The sequence below is a fragment of the Lemur catta genome, chromosome 11 (assembly GCF_020740605.2).
Source record: "Lemur catta isolate mLemCat1 chromosome 11, mLemCat1.pri, whole genome shotgun sequence".
Classification (NCBI taxonomy): Eukaryota; Metazoa; Chordata; class Mammalia; order Primates; family Lemuridae; genus Lemur; species Lemur catta.
The window spans coordinates 88269426-88290963 of record NC_059138.1 but is presented as its reverse complement, the minus strand read 5'-3'; the positions used below and the strand labels follow the sequence as shown (position 1 = coordinate 88290963).

General features: G+C 44.5%; 1 protein-coding gene across 2 annotated transcripts in view; it reads right to left on the bottom strand.

Annotated features, from left to right (window-relative positions):
* OGDH (oxoglutarate dehydrogenase) overlaps nucleotides 1-21538 on the bottom strand; it is a 94769-nt gene that overhangs the window by 57844 nt on the left and 15387 nt on the right. For both annotated transcript variants that reach the window (XM_045565216.1, XM_045565215.1), the window contains exon 2: nucleotides 14303-14551. In XM_045565216.1, the coding sequence (XP_045421172.1) occupies nucleotides 14303-14524 (222 nt within the window). In that variant the 5' untranslated portion in view covers nucleotides 14525-14551. The remainder of the gene's footprint in view (nucleotides 1-14302; nucleotides 14552-21538) is intronic.

Here is a 21538-nt window from a genome sequence, read left to right as displayed (position 1 = left end):
TTCAGCTCATGCTGGAGGCAGTCAGAAAAAACTGGTTCATACCGGTATTGATGAGCTACTGGGAATCCCGGGGAAGGAATATGTCAAGAATGCAGCTTCCATCGTCTTTTCCTTATTCACCTCAGCCCTCTTCACTCCCCAGTCCGCTCAGCTCCAGCACCACTGGGGGAGTACCCAGCCCCACCCTCAGAGCATGCCCTGGCTCTGGGACTGGGCCAGCTACACATCCAACAACAGCAAGTCCCTTTGCACCATGACCTGGAGTCATACTAAAAGGTTTTTCAGATTTGGGTGATGGAATGTTCTATATTGAGTGTAGTGACAACATACATTTAGCAAAACCCACTGAACCACACACTTAAAATGGGTGAATTTTAATGTAAGCTACATCTCAAAAGTTGAATTTTTTAAAAAGGCTTTGAAAATGAAGGTCATTTTTGGGTTGCCATGGCAGCAGGACACACCAGAAGCCAGAATATACCTGCCCCAGCCTCAGAGCCCCCACCTACCCACTGATCCCACCCATCCCTGCATGAACCTCTGATGGGGCCACTTCCTTCCTGGGCCCAGACACCACAGCCAGCCCCATCTCTCCCTCCACTTCCCTGTCGTCCTGCAACCCAGCATCTCTCCAATGTCTTCCACTCCTCAAGGAGATATCTCTTCTCCCAGCTCTTCAAACCACCCGCCCTTGCCTCCCTGCCTCTCCCTTTCAATACCTGCATCAGAATGGGACCTGCCTTCTATGACCCTCTGGATTTAGGTTCTATGCAGCCTGCAGAGCCCTCCCTGCCTGCCTGCCTCTATGGCCCCCTGCTCCTTCCATCCCCCAGGCCCTAGCAGCTACCTGCCCTTCCCCTGGGATGCTGTCCTCTCCCTTGACTTGGCTGCTCAGCTTTGGCACCCTCCTGGAGAGGCTTTCCCCTTGTGATAATCCCAGCCCTTGCTTGTTTCCTCCCACACTTATCTCAACCTGAGATCTCTCCTCTGCTGTCAGAATTAAGTGTCTGTCCCACCTCAGGGGATAAATCACAAGGAGGCCAGAGACTAGTGAATAACCAGCCAGCCCAAGGGAAGCACCCCGCAAATGAAAGCTTCAGAAAGAGAGCCTGGATTGTGACAAGACACCTGAAGGGGCAGAAGCCTATTCACTTGGAAGGTGGCACCTGGGTTGCTGGGGACACCACTGAAAACCTAAGCTGAGGCAAGCAACCTCAGGTTTCTTGCTAAGTGAGAAAAATAAGCCTGTTGGTTTAAGCCGCCTGAACTGAGTACTGAGTTTTCTGTTTCTCCGAGCCAAATTTATTCTTAAGAGTCCCTTGTTCTTTTTTTTTTTTTTTTTTTGAGACAGAGTCTCACTTTATTGCCCGGGCTAGAGTGAGTGCCGTGGCGTCAGCCTAGCTCACAGCAACCTCACACTCCTGGGCTTAAGCGATCCTACTGCCTCAGCCTCCCGAGTAGCTGGGACTACAGACATGCGCCACCATGCCCGGCTAATTTTTATGTATATATATTTTTAGTTGGCCAGATAATTTCTTTCTATTTTTAGTAGAGACGGGGTCTCGCTCTTGCTCAGGCTGGTCTCGAACTCCTGAGCTCAAACGATCCGCCCGCCTCGGCCTCCCGGAGTGCTAGGATTACAGGCGTGAGCCACCGCGCCCGGCCAAGAGTCCCTTGTTCTTCTTTGGACTCTCCCAGAACCTAAGGTCTGATATGGGCAGGAGCAGCAACTGCTGTTTCCAGAAATGTTCCCAGTGACAAAGCAGAAGTGAAAAGGAGAAAGTATAGTAACTGGCTAATGGGGGAAATGGGATTTAACAGGACCACAATCTAATAGCACATCACCATCAAAAACACTAAAGAGAAAAGTTTCCTGAAATAGAAATGGTTTTTCACTCATGAAAAATGAAGGCCAAGTCAGACTTTGGCTTCTTTATGGGGAGAAATGTGGAACCTGGGCCTCAGTACTTGGTTCAGGGTGGTGGCATGGACTTCTGAGTCACACTGACCTACAAGGGCGTTCCCAGCCCACTGCTAAGTCATCCACCTCTTCAACCTCTTAATTGGCATCTCTTGCACAACTGATGATGTAAGGAGAACCTCTGTCCCCTTGCCTTGCCTTGAATGAAGTCAATTCTTTGACCACCAGAGATGATGTCAGTGATAAGAGGAAAAAGGTTAAAATGTTAAAGTAGGTGGGCATGGCTGCAAACGACGTTCAAGGGGCAGGAAGCTGGCAGAAAAGGTGAGCCTCAGGCCGGGCGTGATGGCTCAGGCCTGTAATCCTAGCACTCTGGGAGGCTGAGGCAGGAGGATTGCTTGAGGTCAGGAGTTTGAGACCAGCCTAAGCAAGAGTGAGACCCCATCTCTACAAAAACTAGAAAAAAATTAGCTGGGCATGGTGGCTTGCACCTGTAGTCCCAGCTACTCGGGAGGCTGAGGCAGGAGGATGGCTGGGGCCCAGGAGTTAGAGGTTGCAGTGAGCTATGATGACGCCACTGCACTCTAGCCCAGGTGAGAGAGCAAGATCATGTCTCAAAAACAAAAAAGGTGAGCCTCAAGGAGTAAGGGGTCCTAGGCCAGACCAGAGGAGGAGTGTGGGAAGGTCCCCACTCCCAGAAGGCCAAGTTCCGCGCCCAGCAAGGGGCTATGGGATTCCAGTAAAGTTCTTACCACACATAACCATTTTTACTAAAAGAGACTCAGATATGTGCAGGATATATTATATCATGTGAAAAAATGAATATGATTTTTAAAAAAATGCAACAAATACCTATTAAAATACACAGTGTGCTATAAGGTCTGTGAATACGAAAATGACTAAAATGAGCTTTTCACTCTCCAAGAAGGATAAGACAAATAAACATATAAATTCACAGAATGGATACAAGTGCTGAGAAATGAAAAAATAAGACATGCGGGGTGGAATATGGAGTGAGGATGCTTCAAGGAGGGGACCTATGGTCTGAGCCATGAAGGGCGGGTGGGACCTGAAGAAGAAAGAGAAGGCATTTTGGGCAGAAGGGAACAGACAGTGGGAGCACCAAGCCACAACCCACCTACCATGCACTGGGACCCATGACACGGCCACATGCAGAATGTGCAGAAGGTAAGAAGCCAGACGGGGCAGGTGGGCTGGGACCAGGCCGAGGGCAGATGGAAGGAACACAAGAGATTAGGGAGGAGAGAAAGGACCTGACCAGGGTAGTAGCCACTGTTTGCCACCAAATGGCAAGAGAAGGAGGGTCGCTCGAAATCAGGGAGATTGTGTGTTTAAGGTCAACTTATTACTGAGATGACTTAAACCAAAATATGACAGATTTCAGGTGTAAATAATTTTTACATTCTGATTGAAATGAAATTAGAACTCCTACTTTAATTTCAGATAACTGAAAGCACTTAGCTGTAATAAATGAAGTTCCGTTTTCCAAGTCACAGTTCCCCACAAACTCAAACTTCTTTTTCTTTTCTTGTTTTTGGAGACAGAGTCTCGCTCTGGTGCCCTGAGTAGAGTGCAGTGGCGTCATTGTAGCTTGCAGCATCCTCAAACTCCCAGGCTCCAGTGATCCTCCTGCCTCAGCCTCCTGAGTAGCTAGGACTACAGGTGTTCACCACGATACCTGGCTAATTTTTCTATTTTTTGTAGAGACAAGGTTTCAATCTTGCTCAGGATGGTCCCAAACTCCTGGGCTCCAGAGATCCTTCTGCCTCAGTGTCCCAGAGTGGTGGGATTACCGGCGTGAGCCACTGTGCCCAGCCAAACTCTCAAACTTCCATGTGACCACAACACACATTCCTCACAGTGGCCAGTGCTCTTTCTTCCCAATTAGAGGAAGTGCTTGAAAGGCTGGAGATACCTGAGTGCTCTGCATATGGCAGGTGCTCAACTAACCTTTGCCAAAATAAATCCAGACGGTATTCAGCCTCCTTCCTGGGGGGAACAGCCTGACAAGTGCAGGGTCCCACCCCTGAAAGCCTGAGTCCAGGGCTGCCCCTCACTGCAACAGAGGCACTGCCCTCAACAGGTGTCGGACTGCTAACCAAGGAGCATTTGTCTGTTCCCACATGCTTGGTGGCTCAATGTGGCAGATTCTGCTCTGAGTCAGCAGAGATGAGGGAGAATCCCGAGGGCCAAGCTCTTCCAAAGTCCCTGGCTGTGAAGTCTTCAAAAGAAAACCTTCAAAAAGGCCTTCCCATTTCTGAGGGCAGCAAACATGCCATCCAATACCCCTTCTCCCAACTGTCACTGACACAAACTGTCATGCAGGATACCTCTTTACAGCCCCCGAGTGCCCACTCTCACAGGCAATAGCAGGCCTGCCTGCTGTCACCTCCTGGGTCCCCAAGTCCCAGGTCTGCCTCTCACGGGCTACATCAGGATCAGGGAAGTCACTTCAGCTCTCTGGCCTGTTTTTCTCATCTGTAAAAGTCTCAAGCACAGACTATTTGATAAAACTCTGTACAGCTTCTTACAATTTAAAAAGCACGTGCACATATACTTGCATTTGTTCAAGAAGGCGAGGAACATTAGGAGGGCATCAGAACTTAGCCACTGGGCCTGTAATCCCAGCACTTTGGGTAGGCTGAGGCGGGAGGACTGCTTGAAGCCAAGAGTTTGACACCATCCTGGGCAACATAGCAAGACTGTCTCCACAAAAAAATTAAACATTAGCCAGGTGTGGTGGCGCATGCCTGTAATCCCAGCTACTCGCGAGGCTGAGGTGGGAGGATCTCTTGAGCCCAGGAGTTCCAGGTTGCAGTGACCTATGATGACGCCACTGCACTCTAGCCAGGGTGACAGAGTGAGACTCCATCTCAAAACAAAAACAAAAAGATCCTCAGTCATCGGGTTACAAGAGCTTACTGGTAACTCTGTGAGTGCAGGTGGTTCTGAACCGACTGGACCAGTTCCCCTAATCCACAGCCCCTTGCAGATGCCATTTCTATAGCTGCCCCCCACCTTCCACCTCAGCCAGGCAACAAGCCCAGCCCAGCCCATAAACATGGCCACTCTTGGTCATCTCATTAGCCCCACCTTGTCTCTGTTGAGTGCATGCCAAGGACTTGTAGATCCAGGGAGCGGGCGGGACCAGCTCTGGTCTCCTCACTGTATGGAGCTGCACCCAGGCTCCAAGGCCACACAGCTGATAAGTTAATGACCCTGCACAGCTTTATCTATGCAACCGAGATTATTCAGTTCTGACACTAAAAATACTTTTTAATTGCTATAAATATGAACTACAGGGCTATGAGTGACTCAGGAACACCAATGCATGGCCCTCCTTTCGGCTCACATTCTAACACAGCCAAACGGAGGACAAGGCAGCCGCTCCCTGAGCATCTCAGGCACCCTGTGACCACCCTGCCCTGAGGGTGCCTGGCGCTACTCTAAGGGGCAGATCTCCCCTTCCCAGCCACAGTATGCAGCTGAATGGCTGCGCACAAGGCAGGGCCAGCCTGCACAGCCTCTACCACTCCTTCTAATGCTGCCCATGAAACTGTCCTAACTTGTGGGTCTGATCCTTTCCTCAAAATCCCAAAAACAAGATTTCAAACCCAAATGTATGATCGCCCTGAATGTCCAAACAGGACATCTCATGTGGGGGAAAACTGTGAATGGACTGCCCACCTCCAGAGCCTTCAGCAAACAATTCTTGCTGTTGGGCTAAGAAAAGTCTCCAAAGAGAGAGAGCACAGGATGGTAGAGCTGGATTCTGGACCCTCCATCCACGCTGGCCTTGCTCCAACCACGCCCAAGCTAGAGCATGGCCCACCACCATTCTGCCCCTAAAGCAAAATCACAATGGTGCACTGAGATCCAGACCCAATGACTTGTACCACAAACTGTTTATACTGAAGCCAGTTAAGAATGGGCTTCTGTCTACGGCCATACCACCCTGAACACACCTGATCTCGTCTGATCTGAGAAGCTAAGCAGGGTCGGGCCTGGTTAGTACTTGGATGGGAGAACGGGGTTCTATTTAGATATTCCTCAGTTAAATCATACGAATACATGCTCCATTACAGCAATGCTTTAGTCACTACAGGAGAGAGAATATTTCTAAAAAGTCTAACTATCTTGGTTGGGTGCAGTGGCTCATGCCTATAATCCTAGCACTTTGGGAGACTGACGTAGGAGGATCACTTGAGGAGTTTGAGAACAGCCTGAGCAAGAGCGAAACCCCATCTCTACAAAAAAAAAAAGAAGAAAGAATAATTAGCTGGGCATGGTGGTGCATCCCTATACTCTCAGCTCAGCTACTTGGGAGGCTGAGGCAGGAGGACTGCTTGAGCCCAGGAGTTTGAGGTTGCCGTGAGCTGTGATGATGCCACTGTACTCTAGCCTGGGTGACAAAGTGAGACTGTTTCAAAAAAAAAAAAAAAAACCCACCACCACCAATAAAACCAATCTCTACTATCTTCTCTTTGTACGGGTGTGTAAATAAAACATCAAAAAAACACCCAAGATTAGCAAAGAAAAGCTGCCTCAGCTCTGCCCTATGGAACCTGCTGATACTAGAATGATATTTGCTGGGACTGTGCACTAGACCAAAGGTGGCCACTCTATCAGATCATTATGGAAAGGACTATGGTGGATCATCCAGTGGCCACATGATCTCCCCTTCCCATATGGCTGCCTGTGCCCCCCACCCCCAGTGCCTTGCTGTGACTAACGTAATGGGTAGGGGTGGCAGCTTGTGGTCTTGGCGTAGACTTCCAAGACCCCACAGCCTCTCTTTTCCCTGTCTGGAGATAACCTGAGGCATTGTGTGAGAATCGCTCTGGCCTAGCGGAGGATGGCAGGGCCCAGCAAACAGCCAGCACCAACTGCCAGATATGTCAGAAGGCTCCATGGCCTTCAGCCTGGTCCAAGCCTCAGCTGCATGGGAGCCCACTGCAAGAGCCAGTAGGGGAGCCCCAACCAACCCCCAGAATCATGAGAAATGCTACAAGTTGCCAAGTTTTGGGGTGGTTTGTTACACAAATGCTCAGAGAAACCTGACTTTTACTGCATGAAAAGATTATATCCAAGATGCCTGTGACTACTCCCTTACACAGTCTTTTTGACATTTCTCAGAAAATGAGAGCACTTGGCTGGTCACAGTGGTTCATGCCTGTAATCCCAACACTTTGGAAGGCTGAGGCAGGCGGATAACTTGAGAGCCTTGGAGTTCCGAGACCAGCCTGGGCCATATAGTGAGACCTCATCTCTATCCCACCCCCTCCAAAAAAAGGGGGAGAGACAGAGAATGAGGGCACTTAGCACTCTGGCCAGATCCGCACCTGATGGCACACCTCATTGGCTCTCAGAATCAGAACTAGCCAGGGGGGCTGGGAAGAACAAGGGCGGTCATCTGTGGTTACCTGTGGTCACCCAGTTGGGGCCTCACCTGCAGCCAAGTATCAATCCCCTCTGTCCTCCAAGGCAGTAACTGTGCAGCCCTACTTAGGGGAACGTCAGCCCAGCTATGCAAAGCAGCTGCTACAGGGTTTTTATAACGTGATGTTCACTTAAAAAACTGGCACTAATCCTTTAGTAACCTCCTCCCTGCCACCCAGCTTCAGATCTTGTGGAGGTTGAGCCACCCCTTTGACTTGCAAGGTGTGGCTCTTTCATTTCCTCAAAGGAAAAAGAGGCGGCCCTGGGGCAAGTGCTTCTGGCTATTTGTGCTCCAGGATGGAACTGGCTAAAACAATTCTCTCCTTTTTCACTCTTGGTGTCTACTTTCCCGTGAAGGTTTTTTTGATCTCTCTCCTCCTTCATTTAATTGCTGACATTGAAAAAAAATTACTTTTGCTTAAAATACAATACAAAAGGATAATCATGGAAAATATCGTGCTCCAAAAGAGGCCGAGATCCTCATTTAGAGTAGGCCTCTGTCCTCCCACCAGCTTCAGTTAGCGCGTGTGTCTGCCACGCTGTCCTTGGCCTCTCCTGCTCTTGGGACCCTGACTCCTCCACCCCGTCCCCAAACTCCCCCAAACTCACTCTCCTCCTACCTGCTGACGGGGGGTCCACACTCCCACAGCAGGTAACAAAACAAATGAATGCCCCTTGGCTTGATCTTGGAACCCCTCCATTTACTTCACAACACAAACTTTTAGTCTTCTCTTGCTGCCTTTGGCTTCTGGCCCAGAGTCCCTTCCCCATCACCCTACTAAGCACCATGAGCCCCCACAGGGCCCCTCATTATTGTCTGCCCTTGCCTAAGACCAGACACCTTCCCTGGCCAGGCCCCTTCCTACTCTTCACAGCTCAGCATAATGTACCGCTCATCAGAAGCTCAATGGGTTCTTTCCACAGTCTGACACTTAGCTTATCTAATCATCCTAAGGACGACAGGGCAAGACTGCTTTTCCTCTGGCACAAAGCTGTCCAGAACTGCAAAATGCCATGCTAGTGAAGGCACTGCTTCATGTTTCCTGTTGTTTTCAAAGGAGTTCATTTTATTTCCCTAACTAAACCATAAACGCAAAACCCTTAAGAGTAAAACACTGTGCTAAAGTTGGGAAAGGTACGCTCAGCTGGTTTAGCTGATTTAACACAAAAAGCCACAATGCTGAGATTTGCTCCTGACATAGGAAGCTGATGGTCATCGAGGGATAACTTCAAAGCCCTGATCCCTGATCCCTGTTAAGTAGACCATGCACTTTAGGTATACAGTCAGCTGTCCTTATCCATGGATTCAACCATGCATTAAAAATACATGAAAAAACATTTTTTATCTGTACTGAAACATACAACCATTTTTTCTGTCATTAAACAACACAGTATAACAACTATTTACATAGCATTTACATTGTATTAGGTATAATTAACCTAGGGTTGATTTAAAGACAGTATGTACATGGGTTATATGCAAAATACTACTCCATTTTATATAAGGGACTTGAGCATCCGAGGACTTCAGTATCCAAGAGGTGTCCTGGAACCAATCTCCCAGGGATAACAAGGGATAACTGAATGTATTTTTTTGATAAGTCATTCATAAATCAACTACATAAAAAATATTCAAAACGTATTCCAAACACCAAACTGTCATTACCTAAAATTTTGCCTTTTGAATTCCTCCAGGAAATAAATCACTTGAGCAGCACTGAAGAGTTCTGCTCAGAGTTCAGTTCAGATTTTTTAATACAGCTGTTCCTTGTCACGTGAGCACATCAGACCTCCACGTACTCACTATGAGAAGCCTCTGCACTGCAGCCAGCACTCAGTGGCTGGGAGGGTAACTTGGAGCAGGGCTCCTGCCCCAGGAGGAGCCCCAGGCCAGGACAGAACCGGCATACCATGATTTTTCAAGGTGCAGCCAAGGCAGTTTCAATACTGCAGAGTGAAAAGGACCAGGTTGCCCCATAATGGGACAGTATGTGTGTCTGTGCTTTTCCTCCACTTGGCTGGTTCACTCACGGAAAATATCAGCACATTTCCTGAGCACGGAAGGAAGAAGCAGAATGATCTGGGCCGAAGAGAAGTGAGGCCAGACTCAGTGGTGAGGCCGATAGCCTGCACCTGTACCCTGAATCCGCAGAGGCCCTCCCTCCTACAGCGACTGTGTGCACACTTTAGGAGCTGACATGTGAAAGTCACAAGAAGAAAAGACCAACAAGAAATGGACATCAGTTAATAAGAACAGGAAGGCAGGCTTTAGGAAGTGGGCAGAGGTCAAACAAGAAGGCACAGAGGAAGGCACAGGGCAGAGGAAGAGCCCTGAGGTACAGGGCAAGCTCTGGGAAAGCTGAGCAGCCAGGCAGGCCCAGAAAGAAAGCAGGGCCAGCAACAGCCACCCCACAGCAGGTGCTGGAGGCACTGAGTGGAGGAGGAGAATAGGCCCCAGCTCCGCGCACCCCCTCAGGACCAAACCCTGGGTCCTCCGCAGCACAGACAGAACCTGGTGGATGCTTCAGAGGAACTAGATACCATGCTACAATTGTGGGTGGGCACCTGTCCCTACAAAACAAAATGAGACCAACATCCAGACTGACAGGGGCTTAGCACGTCTCAATTACCTGTTTGTCTGAAATATTAACAAGGATAATTTAGTTTTGACTGTGTTTTTAAAACATAAATTAAAATGTTACCATTCGACACGACCCCAAAATGCTGAGCTGCTAATGAGGAGGGTTTCACATGCTGACAGTATAGGCCACTGCCAAAGGCTCCTAAGAGGGATCAGTGAGGAGCACACATGACAGACCAGAACCGTGACAGAAGTCTAGAAGACCAAATTTAGGAACAAAAAGGAGAAGAGGAATGGATGGGCCCAGTGCAGAGGCAGACCCCAAGCCAGCCTGTTAACTGAATACTGCGCTGGAGAATGGGCTTGGGGTAAAAAAGGGACTTGCAGCTCTGATTTGCTCAAATACTTAACCACAAATATAATTCTCACAATTAAACATTTTAAAAATAAAAGTTTTCTTTCAAAATATAGATATAACAAGTAACTATAAAGTATAAACCAGCCGGGCATAGTGGCTCACACCTATAATCGCAGCACTTTGGGAGACCAAGGTGGGAGGATCACTTGAGGCCAGGAGTTCAAGACCAGCCTGAGCAACAGTGAGACCCTTGTCTCTACTAAAAATAGAAAAATTAGCTGGGCATCGTGGTGTGCACATGTAGTCCCAGCTACTTGGGACACTGAGGCAAGAGGATCACTTGTGCTCAGGAGTTTGAGGCTGTAGTAAGCCATGATGACACTACTGTACTCTAAAGCCCAGGTGACAGAGCGAGACTCTGTCTAAAAAAAAAAAAAAAAAAAAGAAAAGAAAATTTAATGAAGAAATTTGAAGAAGACTATAGCATATTTTTCAAGGTACAGAGGGAAGCATCACTATCTGAAACAATGAACACTACAGGGTAAAATATAATACCAGGCATGTCACTCTAGCCAGGGAACTACTACATCAGTTTCTAGAACACCTATAATTTAAGACATCCCAAACTACAACCCAGAATCCTTTTAAAGAAAAAGATTGACAATACTGACTACACAAAAATGTAAAACAGTATAGTAAAAACTATAAAACAAAGATAACTAAATAAACTGAAAATATCTGCCACATATCTAAGTCAATGGCTCAATATCCCTACAAAAATAATTCCTACCAATAAGGAAAAGACAAAACTCAATAGGGAATGGACAAATTATATAAAGTTCTCTCCTCCTGCTTTATTTTTCAAGTCTTAAAATGCTCCTTACAGGTTCTTTACAGCATTTTTTCTTGGGCCTGGCCTTCCACGTAGAAATTGTTGGGCAACAGATCACTCTCTGAACTACCCCACATACCTACAAGGAGGTCTCCAAGGAGAATAAAAATTTACCTCGTAAGTCTCATTTAAAAGAATTATAGTATAATCTAAAAGACTGTCAGATATCTGATAAGCGACTTCTATTTAGAATATATAATAGGGCCAGGTGCGGTGGCTCGTGTCCATAATCCTAACACTCTGGGAGGCCTAGGAGGGAGGATTGCTTGAGCCCAGGAGTTTGGGACCAGCTTGGGCAACAAAGCAAGGTCTCAACTCTACAAAAACTAGAAAAATTAGCCCAGCGTGGTAGTGCATGCCTATAGTCCCAGCTACTCAGGAGGCTGAGGCAGGAAGATCACTTGAGCCCAGGAGTCTGAGGTTGCAGTGAGCTATGATCAAGCCACTGCACTCTAGCTTGGGTGACAGAGAGAGACCCTGCCTCAAATTAAAAAAACAAAAACATACATATGTATATTTTATATATATATAAACCAAATGTAAAAAGGCAGCTTTAAAACAATTGCAAATATTTAAATATAGACTGAGAATTAGATTCTATTACAGAATTATCCTGTTAATTTTGTTAAGTGTGATTATGAAAACATTTCCTCATCAGTCACACTGATACATTAATGCCAGAATTAACACAAGTCTGTAATATGCCTTAAAATATTCCAGTGGCCCACCCCAACCCAAAACAAACCAACAAACCAACCAACAAACAAAAAAACAAGTGGGGCAGGGAATAGATTTTTTTCAGAAATTGGTAAAATGTGGACAGCTATTGAAATTGGGTGATGGGTCTCCTCATGAGGTTCATTTTCTACTCTTCTCTCTACTGTTATCCATGCTTGAAATAATAATAATAAAATAATATTAATAAAAAGTATTATTTATAATAATAAAAAGTTTAAAACTTATCATAGGAAAGCAGTGTAGAAGGGCACGAGGGAGAGAGGCTGAGTTTGTTCCATTGCTTCTGGATATGAAAAGTTTGGTTCTTGCAGCCCCTGTAAGCTCTTTGAAAACGACTACAGAATCTGACCTCAGGACATTTCTGATGTTTAAATTAGAGATAAGACAGATTATCTATCTAAATCTTACAGCACTTCTAATTTTATTACCTCTACCTAAATTATGTGTTCTAAAACAAGAGCACAAATAAAGTGAACTATCTCTAAGACTGTGGATGCTAACCTTTTGTGAGTCACAGATGCCTTTGAAAATCTGACACAAGTTATAGATCATCTCCCTTGAAAAATGTGCACACACCATGTATTGGACTTAATCCTACTTGAAGAAGACCCACCTCACCATCTGGGATGGCAGAGGAGGAGTGACAACCAGGATTGCTGGAAGGGAAATCCACTGATTTAGCCATCCTGCCCTCTCCCCTCTACCAGCTGGGAGGGCAGAGCATGTGTGTGATTTCCATGCTGTGCTCCCTGAAGATTACTGGCAACAGAAACAGGGATAAAAACACAAAGCCACCATGCCTCCACAAAAATGCTCTTCAAAAGCTTCCAGCAGGAGCAGCTATGATGGTGTCAGACCAGTGGCCACAACACTGTGGCCACACAGCTCATGGTGTGCACCTCTTATCTACAAACCATTCATAGGACCACACCTTCACAAACAACCCTGAGTCCAGGTCTTCACTGTTCATACACAAGGCATTGTCATTCAGAAGCTATTGTCTCCTAATGCAAACATAACTTAAAATAACTTGGTTGGTTCCACAAAAAGGTTATGTTACAGAAAAGGCACGCAAAGGAACAGGCCTGGGCACAGATGACAGCTCTTGATTCTGAAATGCTGCACTAAGTTTTATTCCAGAAATAATCTGCAGCCACAGTCTTCAGAAACATGCAACGCAACAAAAGCAGGGGCCATTTTCACATAGCACTTCTTTCTGGGGAATCTGTTTACAGACTAGAAAAATAAACCACAAGATCTCTTACAGGAAACCAGGTCTCAGCTGGCTCAAGGAGCAATGCAGCTCCCAGACTGTCATGGAAATGGAAGGGCTGGGCTAGATACCCCTCCACTGCTGAGCAAGGAGGCTGAGACAAAAAGGTGGCATTCCTGATAAAATGGGACCTAGAGGCCCAGCAGTCACAGGTATGTATCCATTCTTAAATGTCACTAACACTTGAAGGGAGAGCTTATTCACAGGAGCCTAAGGGAAGCAAACTGCCTTTTGGTGATAAGACCCCAAGATTCAAGAGTAGGAAAAAGGCCAAATTGACAATGAGGATAAGCAATGTTGGCTGAGCACTCCCTCTGTGTAGATGCTGCCCACCCTACCCATATCATCTCATTTAATTCTCCCAACAATCCTACAGATAAAGCACAGGAAGTTAGGAACTCTGGGATCTACCCTCTTTTTACTGTCCTATACTGCCTTCCCAACTCCTGCATTAGGTTGGTTGCCTGCCCTGAAAATTAAGAAATAGTTATCAAAACCTATACATATTCATTGGCCAAAAACAGAATAAAGAAATTCCATCAATAGGCATGGCTTATATCATCAAACATATGGAGAAAAGGTTAGAAAGAACCCTTATAGGTAGCACAGAGAAATTCAAAAGAAACAGGAGAAAAACAAGAACATAATGATCTAGACAGCCATTTATACAGAAGTTACATGAGGTGACTTCAAAGCATGTCAAATATAAAAGTGTCTGCTTGGGACAGTTGGGATGGAGGAGCTTCCTGAGCGCTGCTCTTTTCCATGCATGTTTGTTCTTTCTTTCTTCAGAGGCTTCATCCTGAAGCAGCCCTTGGGTAGGTCCTGGAGGGTCATGCACGTGCTTCTTCATGTCCTTGCGGGGTTAAGCACTGTGTCTGTTGCTGGACACCAAGCAAGATGACTGTGGTTTCTGCGGAGGCCACACTGGGTCTGATGCAGGTGACTTGGTGTTTGGTGCAGGGCTCCAGCTGCCTGCCTGCTTGCCGACTCCTCAGGTTGCACGCACTTACCTGGCAGCCAGTCAGCACAGACCAACACACCAACACGAGGTGGACCCACGGCCCTGCAAGCCTTACCTTATGTACACTTTTGGGGTTTTCCAGCCAAGCACAGTACATCTCCTCCACATAGTTCGAACTAGTCCCACTCAGAAAGGGTTCGGCAGCAACTGGTGCAGAATAGCACCGAATCTGTTGAAATGTCCTAGCTGCTGCTGGTCTGTTTTGTGAAAATGTCTTAACAGTCTGGGAAGCCGTCAACGGCCTCAATTTAGCAGCGCAAGTCCTTAAATGAAACATTTTTGTCCTTAAGTCTTTCACGACTGCCTGTACAAAAAAACAAGAAAGAAAAGTTTTTTAAAAAGAGCATTTTAGGAGATAAGGCTACTAGAAAAAAAAAAAACTTGCCCAACTCTCATGGTTGAAGAGAAAGATTCTAGTCTGTAAATGCATCCGCAACACTGTGCTACCTGCTAGGTGCCACTAGTTCACGTGCCTGAGAGCATGACAGAGCCATGACCATGTCAAACTGACAGGATGCCTGCGCTAGCCCAGGGAAGGCTGGTGCACAGTTGTAGATGTTACCATCTTCACTTAAATGTTCAAATCAAGGCTGGATGTGGGGGCTCACCCCTGTAATCCTAGCACTTTGGGAGGCCGAGGTGGAAAGGACGCTTGAGGCCAGGAGCTTGAGATCAGCCTGAGTCTCTACCCCATCTCTATAAAGAAATTTTTTAAAAAATCTAGTTTAAGGAGTAAGACAATTATAGACATCTGATGTTCTATTTGTATACATCATATAAAGCAATTACAAAGGCAAAAAGGATTAATTTAGGAATAAGATTAAATGCAGAATGAGAAAATCATTGTCTAATCAATCCAGAAACTACTGAGCATCTGCTGTACTCGTGGTATTCTAGAAAATACAGAGAATTAGAAAAATACCTTGCTTACCCTAAAATAATTTACCCTTGAGCAGAGGAGAAACAAATATAAAAAAATATTACAAGGCCGGGCGAGGTGGCTCACGACTGTAATCCTAGCACTCTGGGAGGCCGAGGTGGGTGGATTGCTCGAGGTCAGGAGTTCGAGATCAGCAAGAGCGAGACCTCGCCTCTACTAAAAATAGAAATAAAAATTATCTGGACAACTAAAAATACATATAGAAAAAATTAGCCGGGCATGGTGGCGCATGCCTGTAGTCCCAGCTACTCGGGAGGCTGAGGCAATAGGATCGCTTCAGCCCAGGAGTTTGAGGTTGCTGTGAGCTAGGCTGACGCCACGGCACTCACTCTAGCCCAGGCAACACAGCGAGACTCTGTCTCAAAAAAAAAAAAAAAAAAAAAATATATATATTACAGAGAAAGCACTGAGTGCTTGAGAGGCACAGAACATGCCAACAAACCCCCTGGGAGGACGGGCTCCTTCCGGGTGGGGGCATTTCCATGGATGTGAAGGAAGGAAGAGGAGGTACTGCATGTGGAAGGACCCACAGGAGAAACAGAGAGATGGGAAGAGCCAGAACCTTCTGGTGCTAGGAAGGAAGAATGAGGAAAAGCTAGGGAGGGGCCTCATCCAGGGCCTGCCCACCACCTCTGGCACTCATCCCCCTTTTATGAGCCATGGGGAGCCAAGTCAGAACAAGAGAGTACGTGGGTTCCACAGAGATTGAAAAGAAGAGCACCTGGAGCAGTTGTTCAGTAACACCTGCCTGTGTTAGTGAACCAAGTGCCCTGGACGGTGAGCTACTCTACACATGACTCGTGCCTAACCCACACATTCCCTGTAAGGTAGATCTTTTCTGCCTTATGGCCTTGGTTTCTGTTCTGTTTCACCCAAGGTCACAGGGCTGCTAGTAGCAGAGATCCCAAGCTGATCTCCCTGATGGCACAAGGAGTAAGGTCCCACAAGGACACTGCCTGTTAAAAAAAGCTGCTTGCTGGCCTGATGCTTACTTGATAATGAATGTGCCTCAAAGCAAGTGTCGTGGTTGTAAAGCTGGAATTATGCCCCACGTCCACAACTACCTGAAGAAAATCCAAGCTCTGAAACATGCTGTGAATTACCCAGAAATAAATGTAACATAAAAGTATCTTCTATATTGTGCATTAGAACCTTCCTCTTGGTCCAAATATGTACAGAATATGCCTAAGAAAGAGTGACAGAGAGGGAGGGGTCAGAGTATCCTGCATTCTTTTCTGTCCTCCTCCACCAAGAAAAGATAGGTCAGCAAAAGAGAATAAAAGCAGAATAGATTCTTTAAAAACAAACTAAACAACTAACAAAAACTTGCAAATTAAGGTGAACAAGCAATAAATTCTAGATATAACTACAGAATGCAATCTTAACCCCTGGGTTTTCTTTTATTTTAGAAATCAAGTTTTAAGTTAATTTAGTAGTTCTTCCCACTTTCATCTATACTCTAAATTTTTCTACTAATAAATTTAAGGCAAAGAGCTCTAACATTGATGGCAAAAATAACATCACTGCTGCATTTGATGCTAATTTTTATTACACAGGTCCAAAGGAAAACACTCATTTTTTTCCCTCTGATGGCATTATCTAGGCAGCATGAAACACCCAACTGAATCTGAGTTGGATTTTTCTCCTAGAAAACAACAGCAGCACGTTCATTAACTATTATTGTTCAGTTGCTGCAATAACCCGATTAATAGGCACTGCACTAACAACCATAAAATGCCCATTTCAACTGTTCTTCCCAAAGTGGTCCTTTCAATATGATACTATTTACTAAATCACAATGTTGAGTTATCTGCAGCCACTGAATCTAATAAATAATTTAGTGCTGCCCAACACAGTTATCAGCAAAGCTAGAGATTTCTAAACTTCCCTTAAGATGACTCATCAGAAAAGCTGCCCTTCAGCAGATGGCTCCACATCCCCCTGCGCCCAGGAATGGCCAGGACAGCTGTCTGCTGTTCACACTCTGACAGACCCACAGAGCTGACACTAACTTACATTTGCACTTTGGTAAAAAGCCCATCCTTAACCTTTCTCTCTTAAAAGAAGGCTGTTGGCCAGTCGACATTAGGTCTTGAAATCCAATTCTAGAGTTCTTTAACTGATACTAAGTGAACTTTAAGAATAACACATCATTTGGTAGAGACATTCAATTGTTCAAATACTTTTCATGAAAGCTTTGAGCTGTTCAAAAACTCCAAGTGTTTTGATTTTTGGTTTAAAAGAATATTTCTATTTGACAAAGGTGCCAAGTCCATTCAGTGGGGAAAGAATAATCTCTTCAACTGATCGTGCTAGGACACCAGAGTTCTATGTGCAAAAGAATGAAGTCAGACTCCTGTACAATCATATACAAAAATTAACTCAAAATGGATTAAAGACCTAAATGCAAGAACTCACAGGGCACAGTGGCTCACACCTGTAATCCCAGCAACTTTGGGAGACTGAACTGGGAGGATCGCTTGAGCCCAGGAGTTCAAGACCAGCCTGGGCAACAGAGCAAGACCCTGTGTCTTAAAAAAAAAAAAAAAAAATTAGCCAGGCATGATAACATGCACCTGTACTCCTAGCTACTCAAGAAGCTTAGGCAGGGGGATTGCTTGAATCCAGGAGATCAAAGCTGCAGTGAGCTATGATGGTGCCACTGCACTCCAGCCCGAGCAACAGAGAATCCGTCTCAAAAATCAAAAAGAGTTCAAGCTATAAGACACACTTAGAGGTTTTATAACTTTCAAGTTATAATAAACTAAATCTTTGTGACCATGGTTCAAACAATGGTGGATTCTTAGTTATGACATCAAAAATACAAGCCACAAAAGAAAAAACATACATAAGATCTCATCAAAATAAAAACTTTTATGCCTCCAAGGACTCATTAAGAGAAGACACAGAATGGGAGAAAATATCCACAAGTCATTTATCTGATAAGGAACTTGTATACAGTATACAGAACTCATAACTCAATAATAAAAACACAACCCAATCAAAAAATAGGCAAAGGATATGAACAGACATTTCTCCAAAGAAGATATACAAACAGCCAATAAACACATAAAAAGATGCTCAACATCTTTAGTCATTAGGGAAACACAAATCAAAACCAAAAGGAGATACCTCTTCATATTCACTACATGTAATCAAAAAGAAAATAACAAGTGTTGACAAAGATGTGGAGAATCTGGAACCCTCATACATTTTCTGGTGTGAATGTAAAATGGTGCAGCCACTTTGGAAAACAGTCTGGCAGTTACTCAAAGGGGTAAACACAGAGTTACCGTGTGATCCATCATTTCTACTCCTAGGTACATAACCAAGAGAAATAAAACATATGTCCACACAAAAATGTGTACACAAATGTTCACAGCAGCATCATTCATAAAAGCGAAAAAATAGAAACAAGCTAAATGTCCATCAACTGATGAATGGATAAACAAAATTTGGTATAGTCACACAATGTAATAGGATTCTGCAATAAAAACAAATGAAGTACTGACACATGCTACGACATGGATGAACCTAGAAAACATTATGCTCTGTGAAAGAAGTCAGATGTAAAAGACCCATATTATGATTCCATTTATATGAAATGTCTGCATGTGGAAAAAACAAAACTGTTTTTCCTCTGCTCTAACATCACAATAATCAATACAGAAGACTTCTGTAACCAAACACAGGGCTATTCCTCCCCACCAATAAGCAATCAATTCTGCAGAAGACGGCAGCTGGTATCCTCCAATTCAATTCTGACCTTGTCTACCTGGAGATAGTGTAGGTGTCCTTCCCACACATACCACCCTCCAGGAACCTCCACATGCCCAAGCTACCCAGCTCTCTGTACCCTGTCCTCTTGGGCCTTTTACGGAGACTCCACTGGATAAGCATAACTGAAGCATGAACAACCATGTAGAAATGTGATTAGACAAAAAGGGTATGATCTAATATCAACAGATTGAGTGGGGAAACCTAGCAAGGCCTGTCAGTTCAGATTCTTCCTGGCCTCTCTGAAGCATTCCTTCCTCCCCGGTATGAGTCACCACCCCTGAGATGGGGGTCCTGTGACCTATAATCAGACAAGGTCAGATAATCTCTTTACTGCCAGCTCCAAGTCACAAAGGTGGAGGAAAATCTGAGCCTTTTTTTAGTTTCTATGGCCTGCCTTGGGGAGAAAACGGAGGAGGTGAAAGGAGGGGAGGAGGCCTACTTTGTAGGACCTGAAGTGCCCCAACATTATAAGACTCTTTTACCTTTATCACCCTGATACTCTTCCAAAGCTGCTTCAGGAACTAACGACAAAAGGACAAATGTTAATATTTTAACAAAAGATAATGCTTACTGTTTTTATTGTTTAGGAAATAATAAGGACTATGGGAGTTATGAACATGAAACCATGGAGATACATATATATAAAATATCACAGTCCAGAATAGGCAAATCTATACAGACAGAGTGGATTAGTGGTTGCCTGGGGCTGGGGAAGGGTAAGAGGAGAGATGAGGAGTGACTCTTAATGGATGTGGGGGTTTCTTTGGGGGTGGAAGGGATGAAAATGCTCTAAAACTAGATTGTGCTGACGACTTTACAACACTCTAATATACTGAAAAACATTCAGCTGTATAATTTATTTCTTTCATATCTCTCTCTCTCTCTCTCTACATATATTTATATATATTTTTACGAGCAGTTTACCCTGACAGGCAGCTGTATAATTTAAATAGATGAATTGTAGAGTATACGAATTATATCTCAATAAAGTTGTTTTATAAAAAATTATGTTTAAGAGAAAATAAAGTGAGTCCATCATTATCAATAAAATACACAAAATGACACAGTTGTAACCATTAATTTTAAGATGGAAGAATAAACCTAGGCATTTGGAAAAAATCAAGATGTAAAAAGAAAAAAAAGTAAAAACCAAAGGAAAATTTGTTTTCCAGTGTTAAATGCCCTGTCCTTAGGAAATGATATAGTTAAGTATGATTTTGTCTGAAATATGAAGCCTTTGAGGTCTGTGCCTAGAATTTCCGCAGTGGGGCAGGAAACACCCTACCCCAGGGCCACCTCTAAGTCCCTACAAACAGAATGAGGGAAATAAACTGATTACTGACACCTATCAACACAACACAGGCTAAGCAGAGGGATAATTAACAGGCCAAAATAGCCTGTGCAGTTTCTCGGCAAATGAGTCTTTGAGGGGAAAAAGGCATGCATCATTAAGTGACCATTACTCATGTGTGTTGACTGGCAACCATTTTAAAGGACACCTCATTTTGAAAATATTTTCCATTTTGTTTTCAGTTTTGGGCTCATGATGAATCAAGAACACAATGCCTGCTGCTTGCTATATACCTATGGCCGTTATTTCATGCCTGCAATTATTTTAGTTTTAGCAGTAATACAAAGAATATATGTAGACAGAGTACATGTATCAATTCTCCTTTATTGGCTGAGAATCTCAAAGAATTTAACATCTTTCACTGATGACACCTCATTAAACATAAGCTGAGGGATAGGGAGGTAGTGAGGATTACTTATAATCTGCAAAGGTATTCTGTCGTTGCTACATGAAAACAGCTGTTGAGCCTGCAGGCACAGAGGTGTTGATAGAGTGTGACACCAACTCACTGTGTGAAACTTAAGCATACACTTGATCTGTGCTCAGTCTCTTGGGCCACAAAGTGGAGACAGCAATTACTCCTAATTCCTTCATAATGTCTTTCTATAATTACAAAACAAATATGAAAGCATTTTGCAAACCTAAAAGTATTTTGTAATGACTAAAGAATTACAATTTATCAGGAAAAAAAAGGTCAACTAGTGATATCTCTAAAAAGTTCAAGTTCCCAAGACAAATCTAAACATTAAGCTAATTTGGAGTAGCGGTCACTGTTAACTTCTGAAACATTAGTAGGCTGTCTCCATCATTTAGCACAGAAGCCCACTTAGCTCATGAATTGTGGGCCTTTACCACATGGTGAGACTAACACCGCCGAGGTCAGATCCCTGAGTAGGCTTCCGTATACAGGTCTGAAGACTGTTTTGCTCCTTCCCTAGATGTGGCCCTACAGCATCAGAGGTGGCCATGACTGCACTGGTATGAACAGGTTGACTAGTGAGGGTGTAGGTAAACAGGCACTTTTTAAAGGTGTTGATAGAGTGTAAATTATTAAATCTTCATGGAAAGCAAGCCAATTTGTCAACATGCTATTAAAGCACATATAGGACTTCTGGTTCTTGCTAAATTTAGCTAAAAACATGAGACATTACATTTAAAACAAAACAGAAGATGATTCTGAAAGGTGGATAGAAGGAAGCAGACTGGCTAGGGACCTCAAG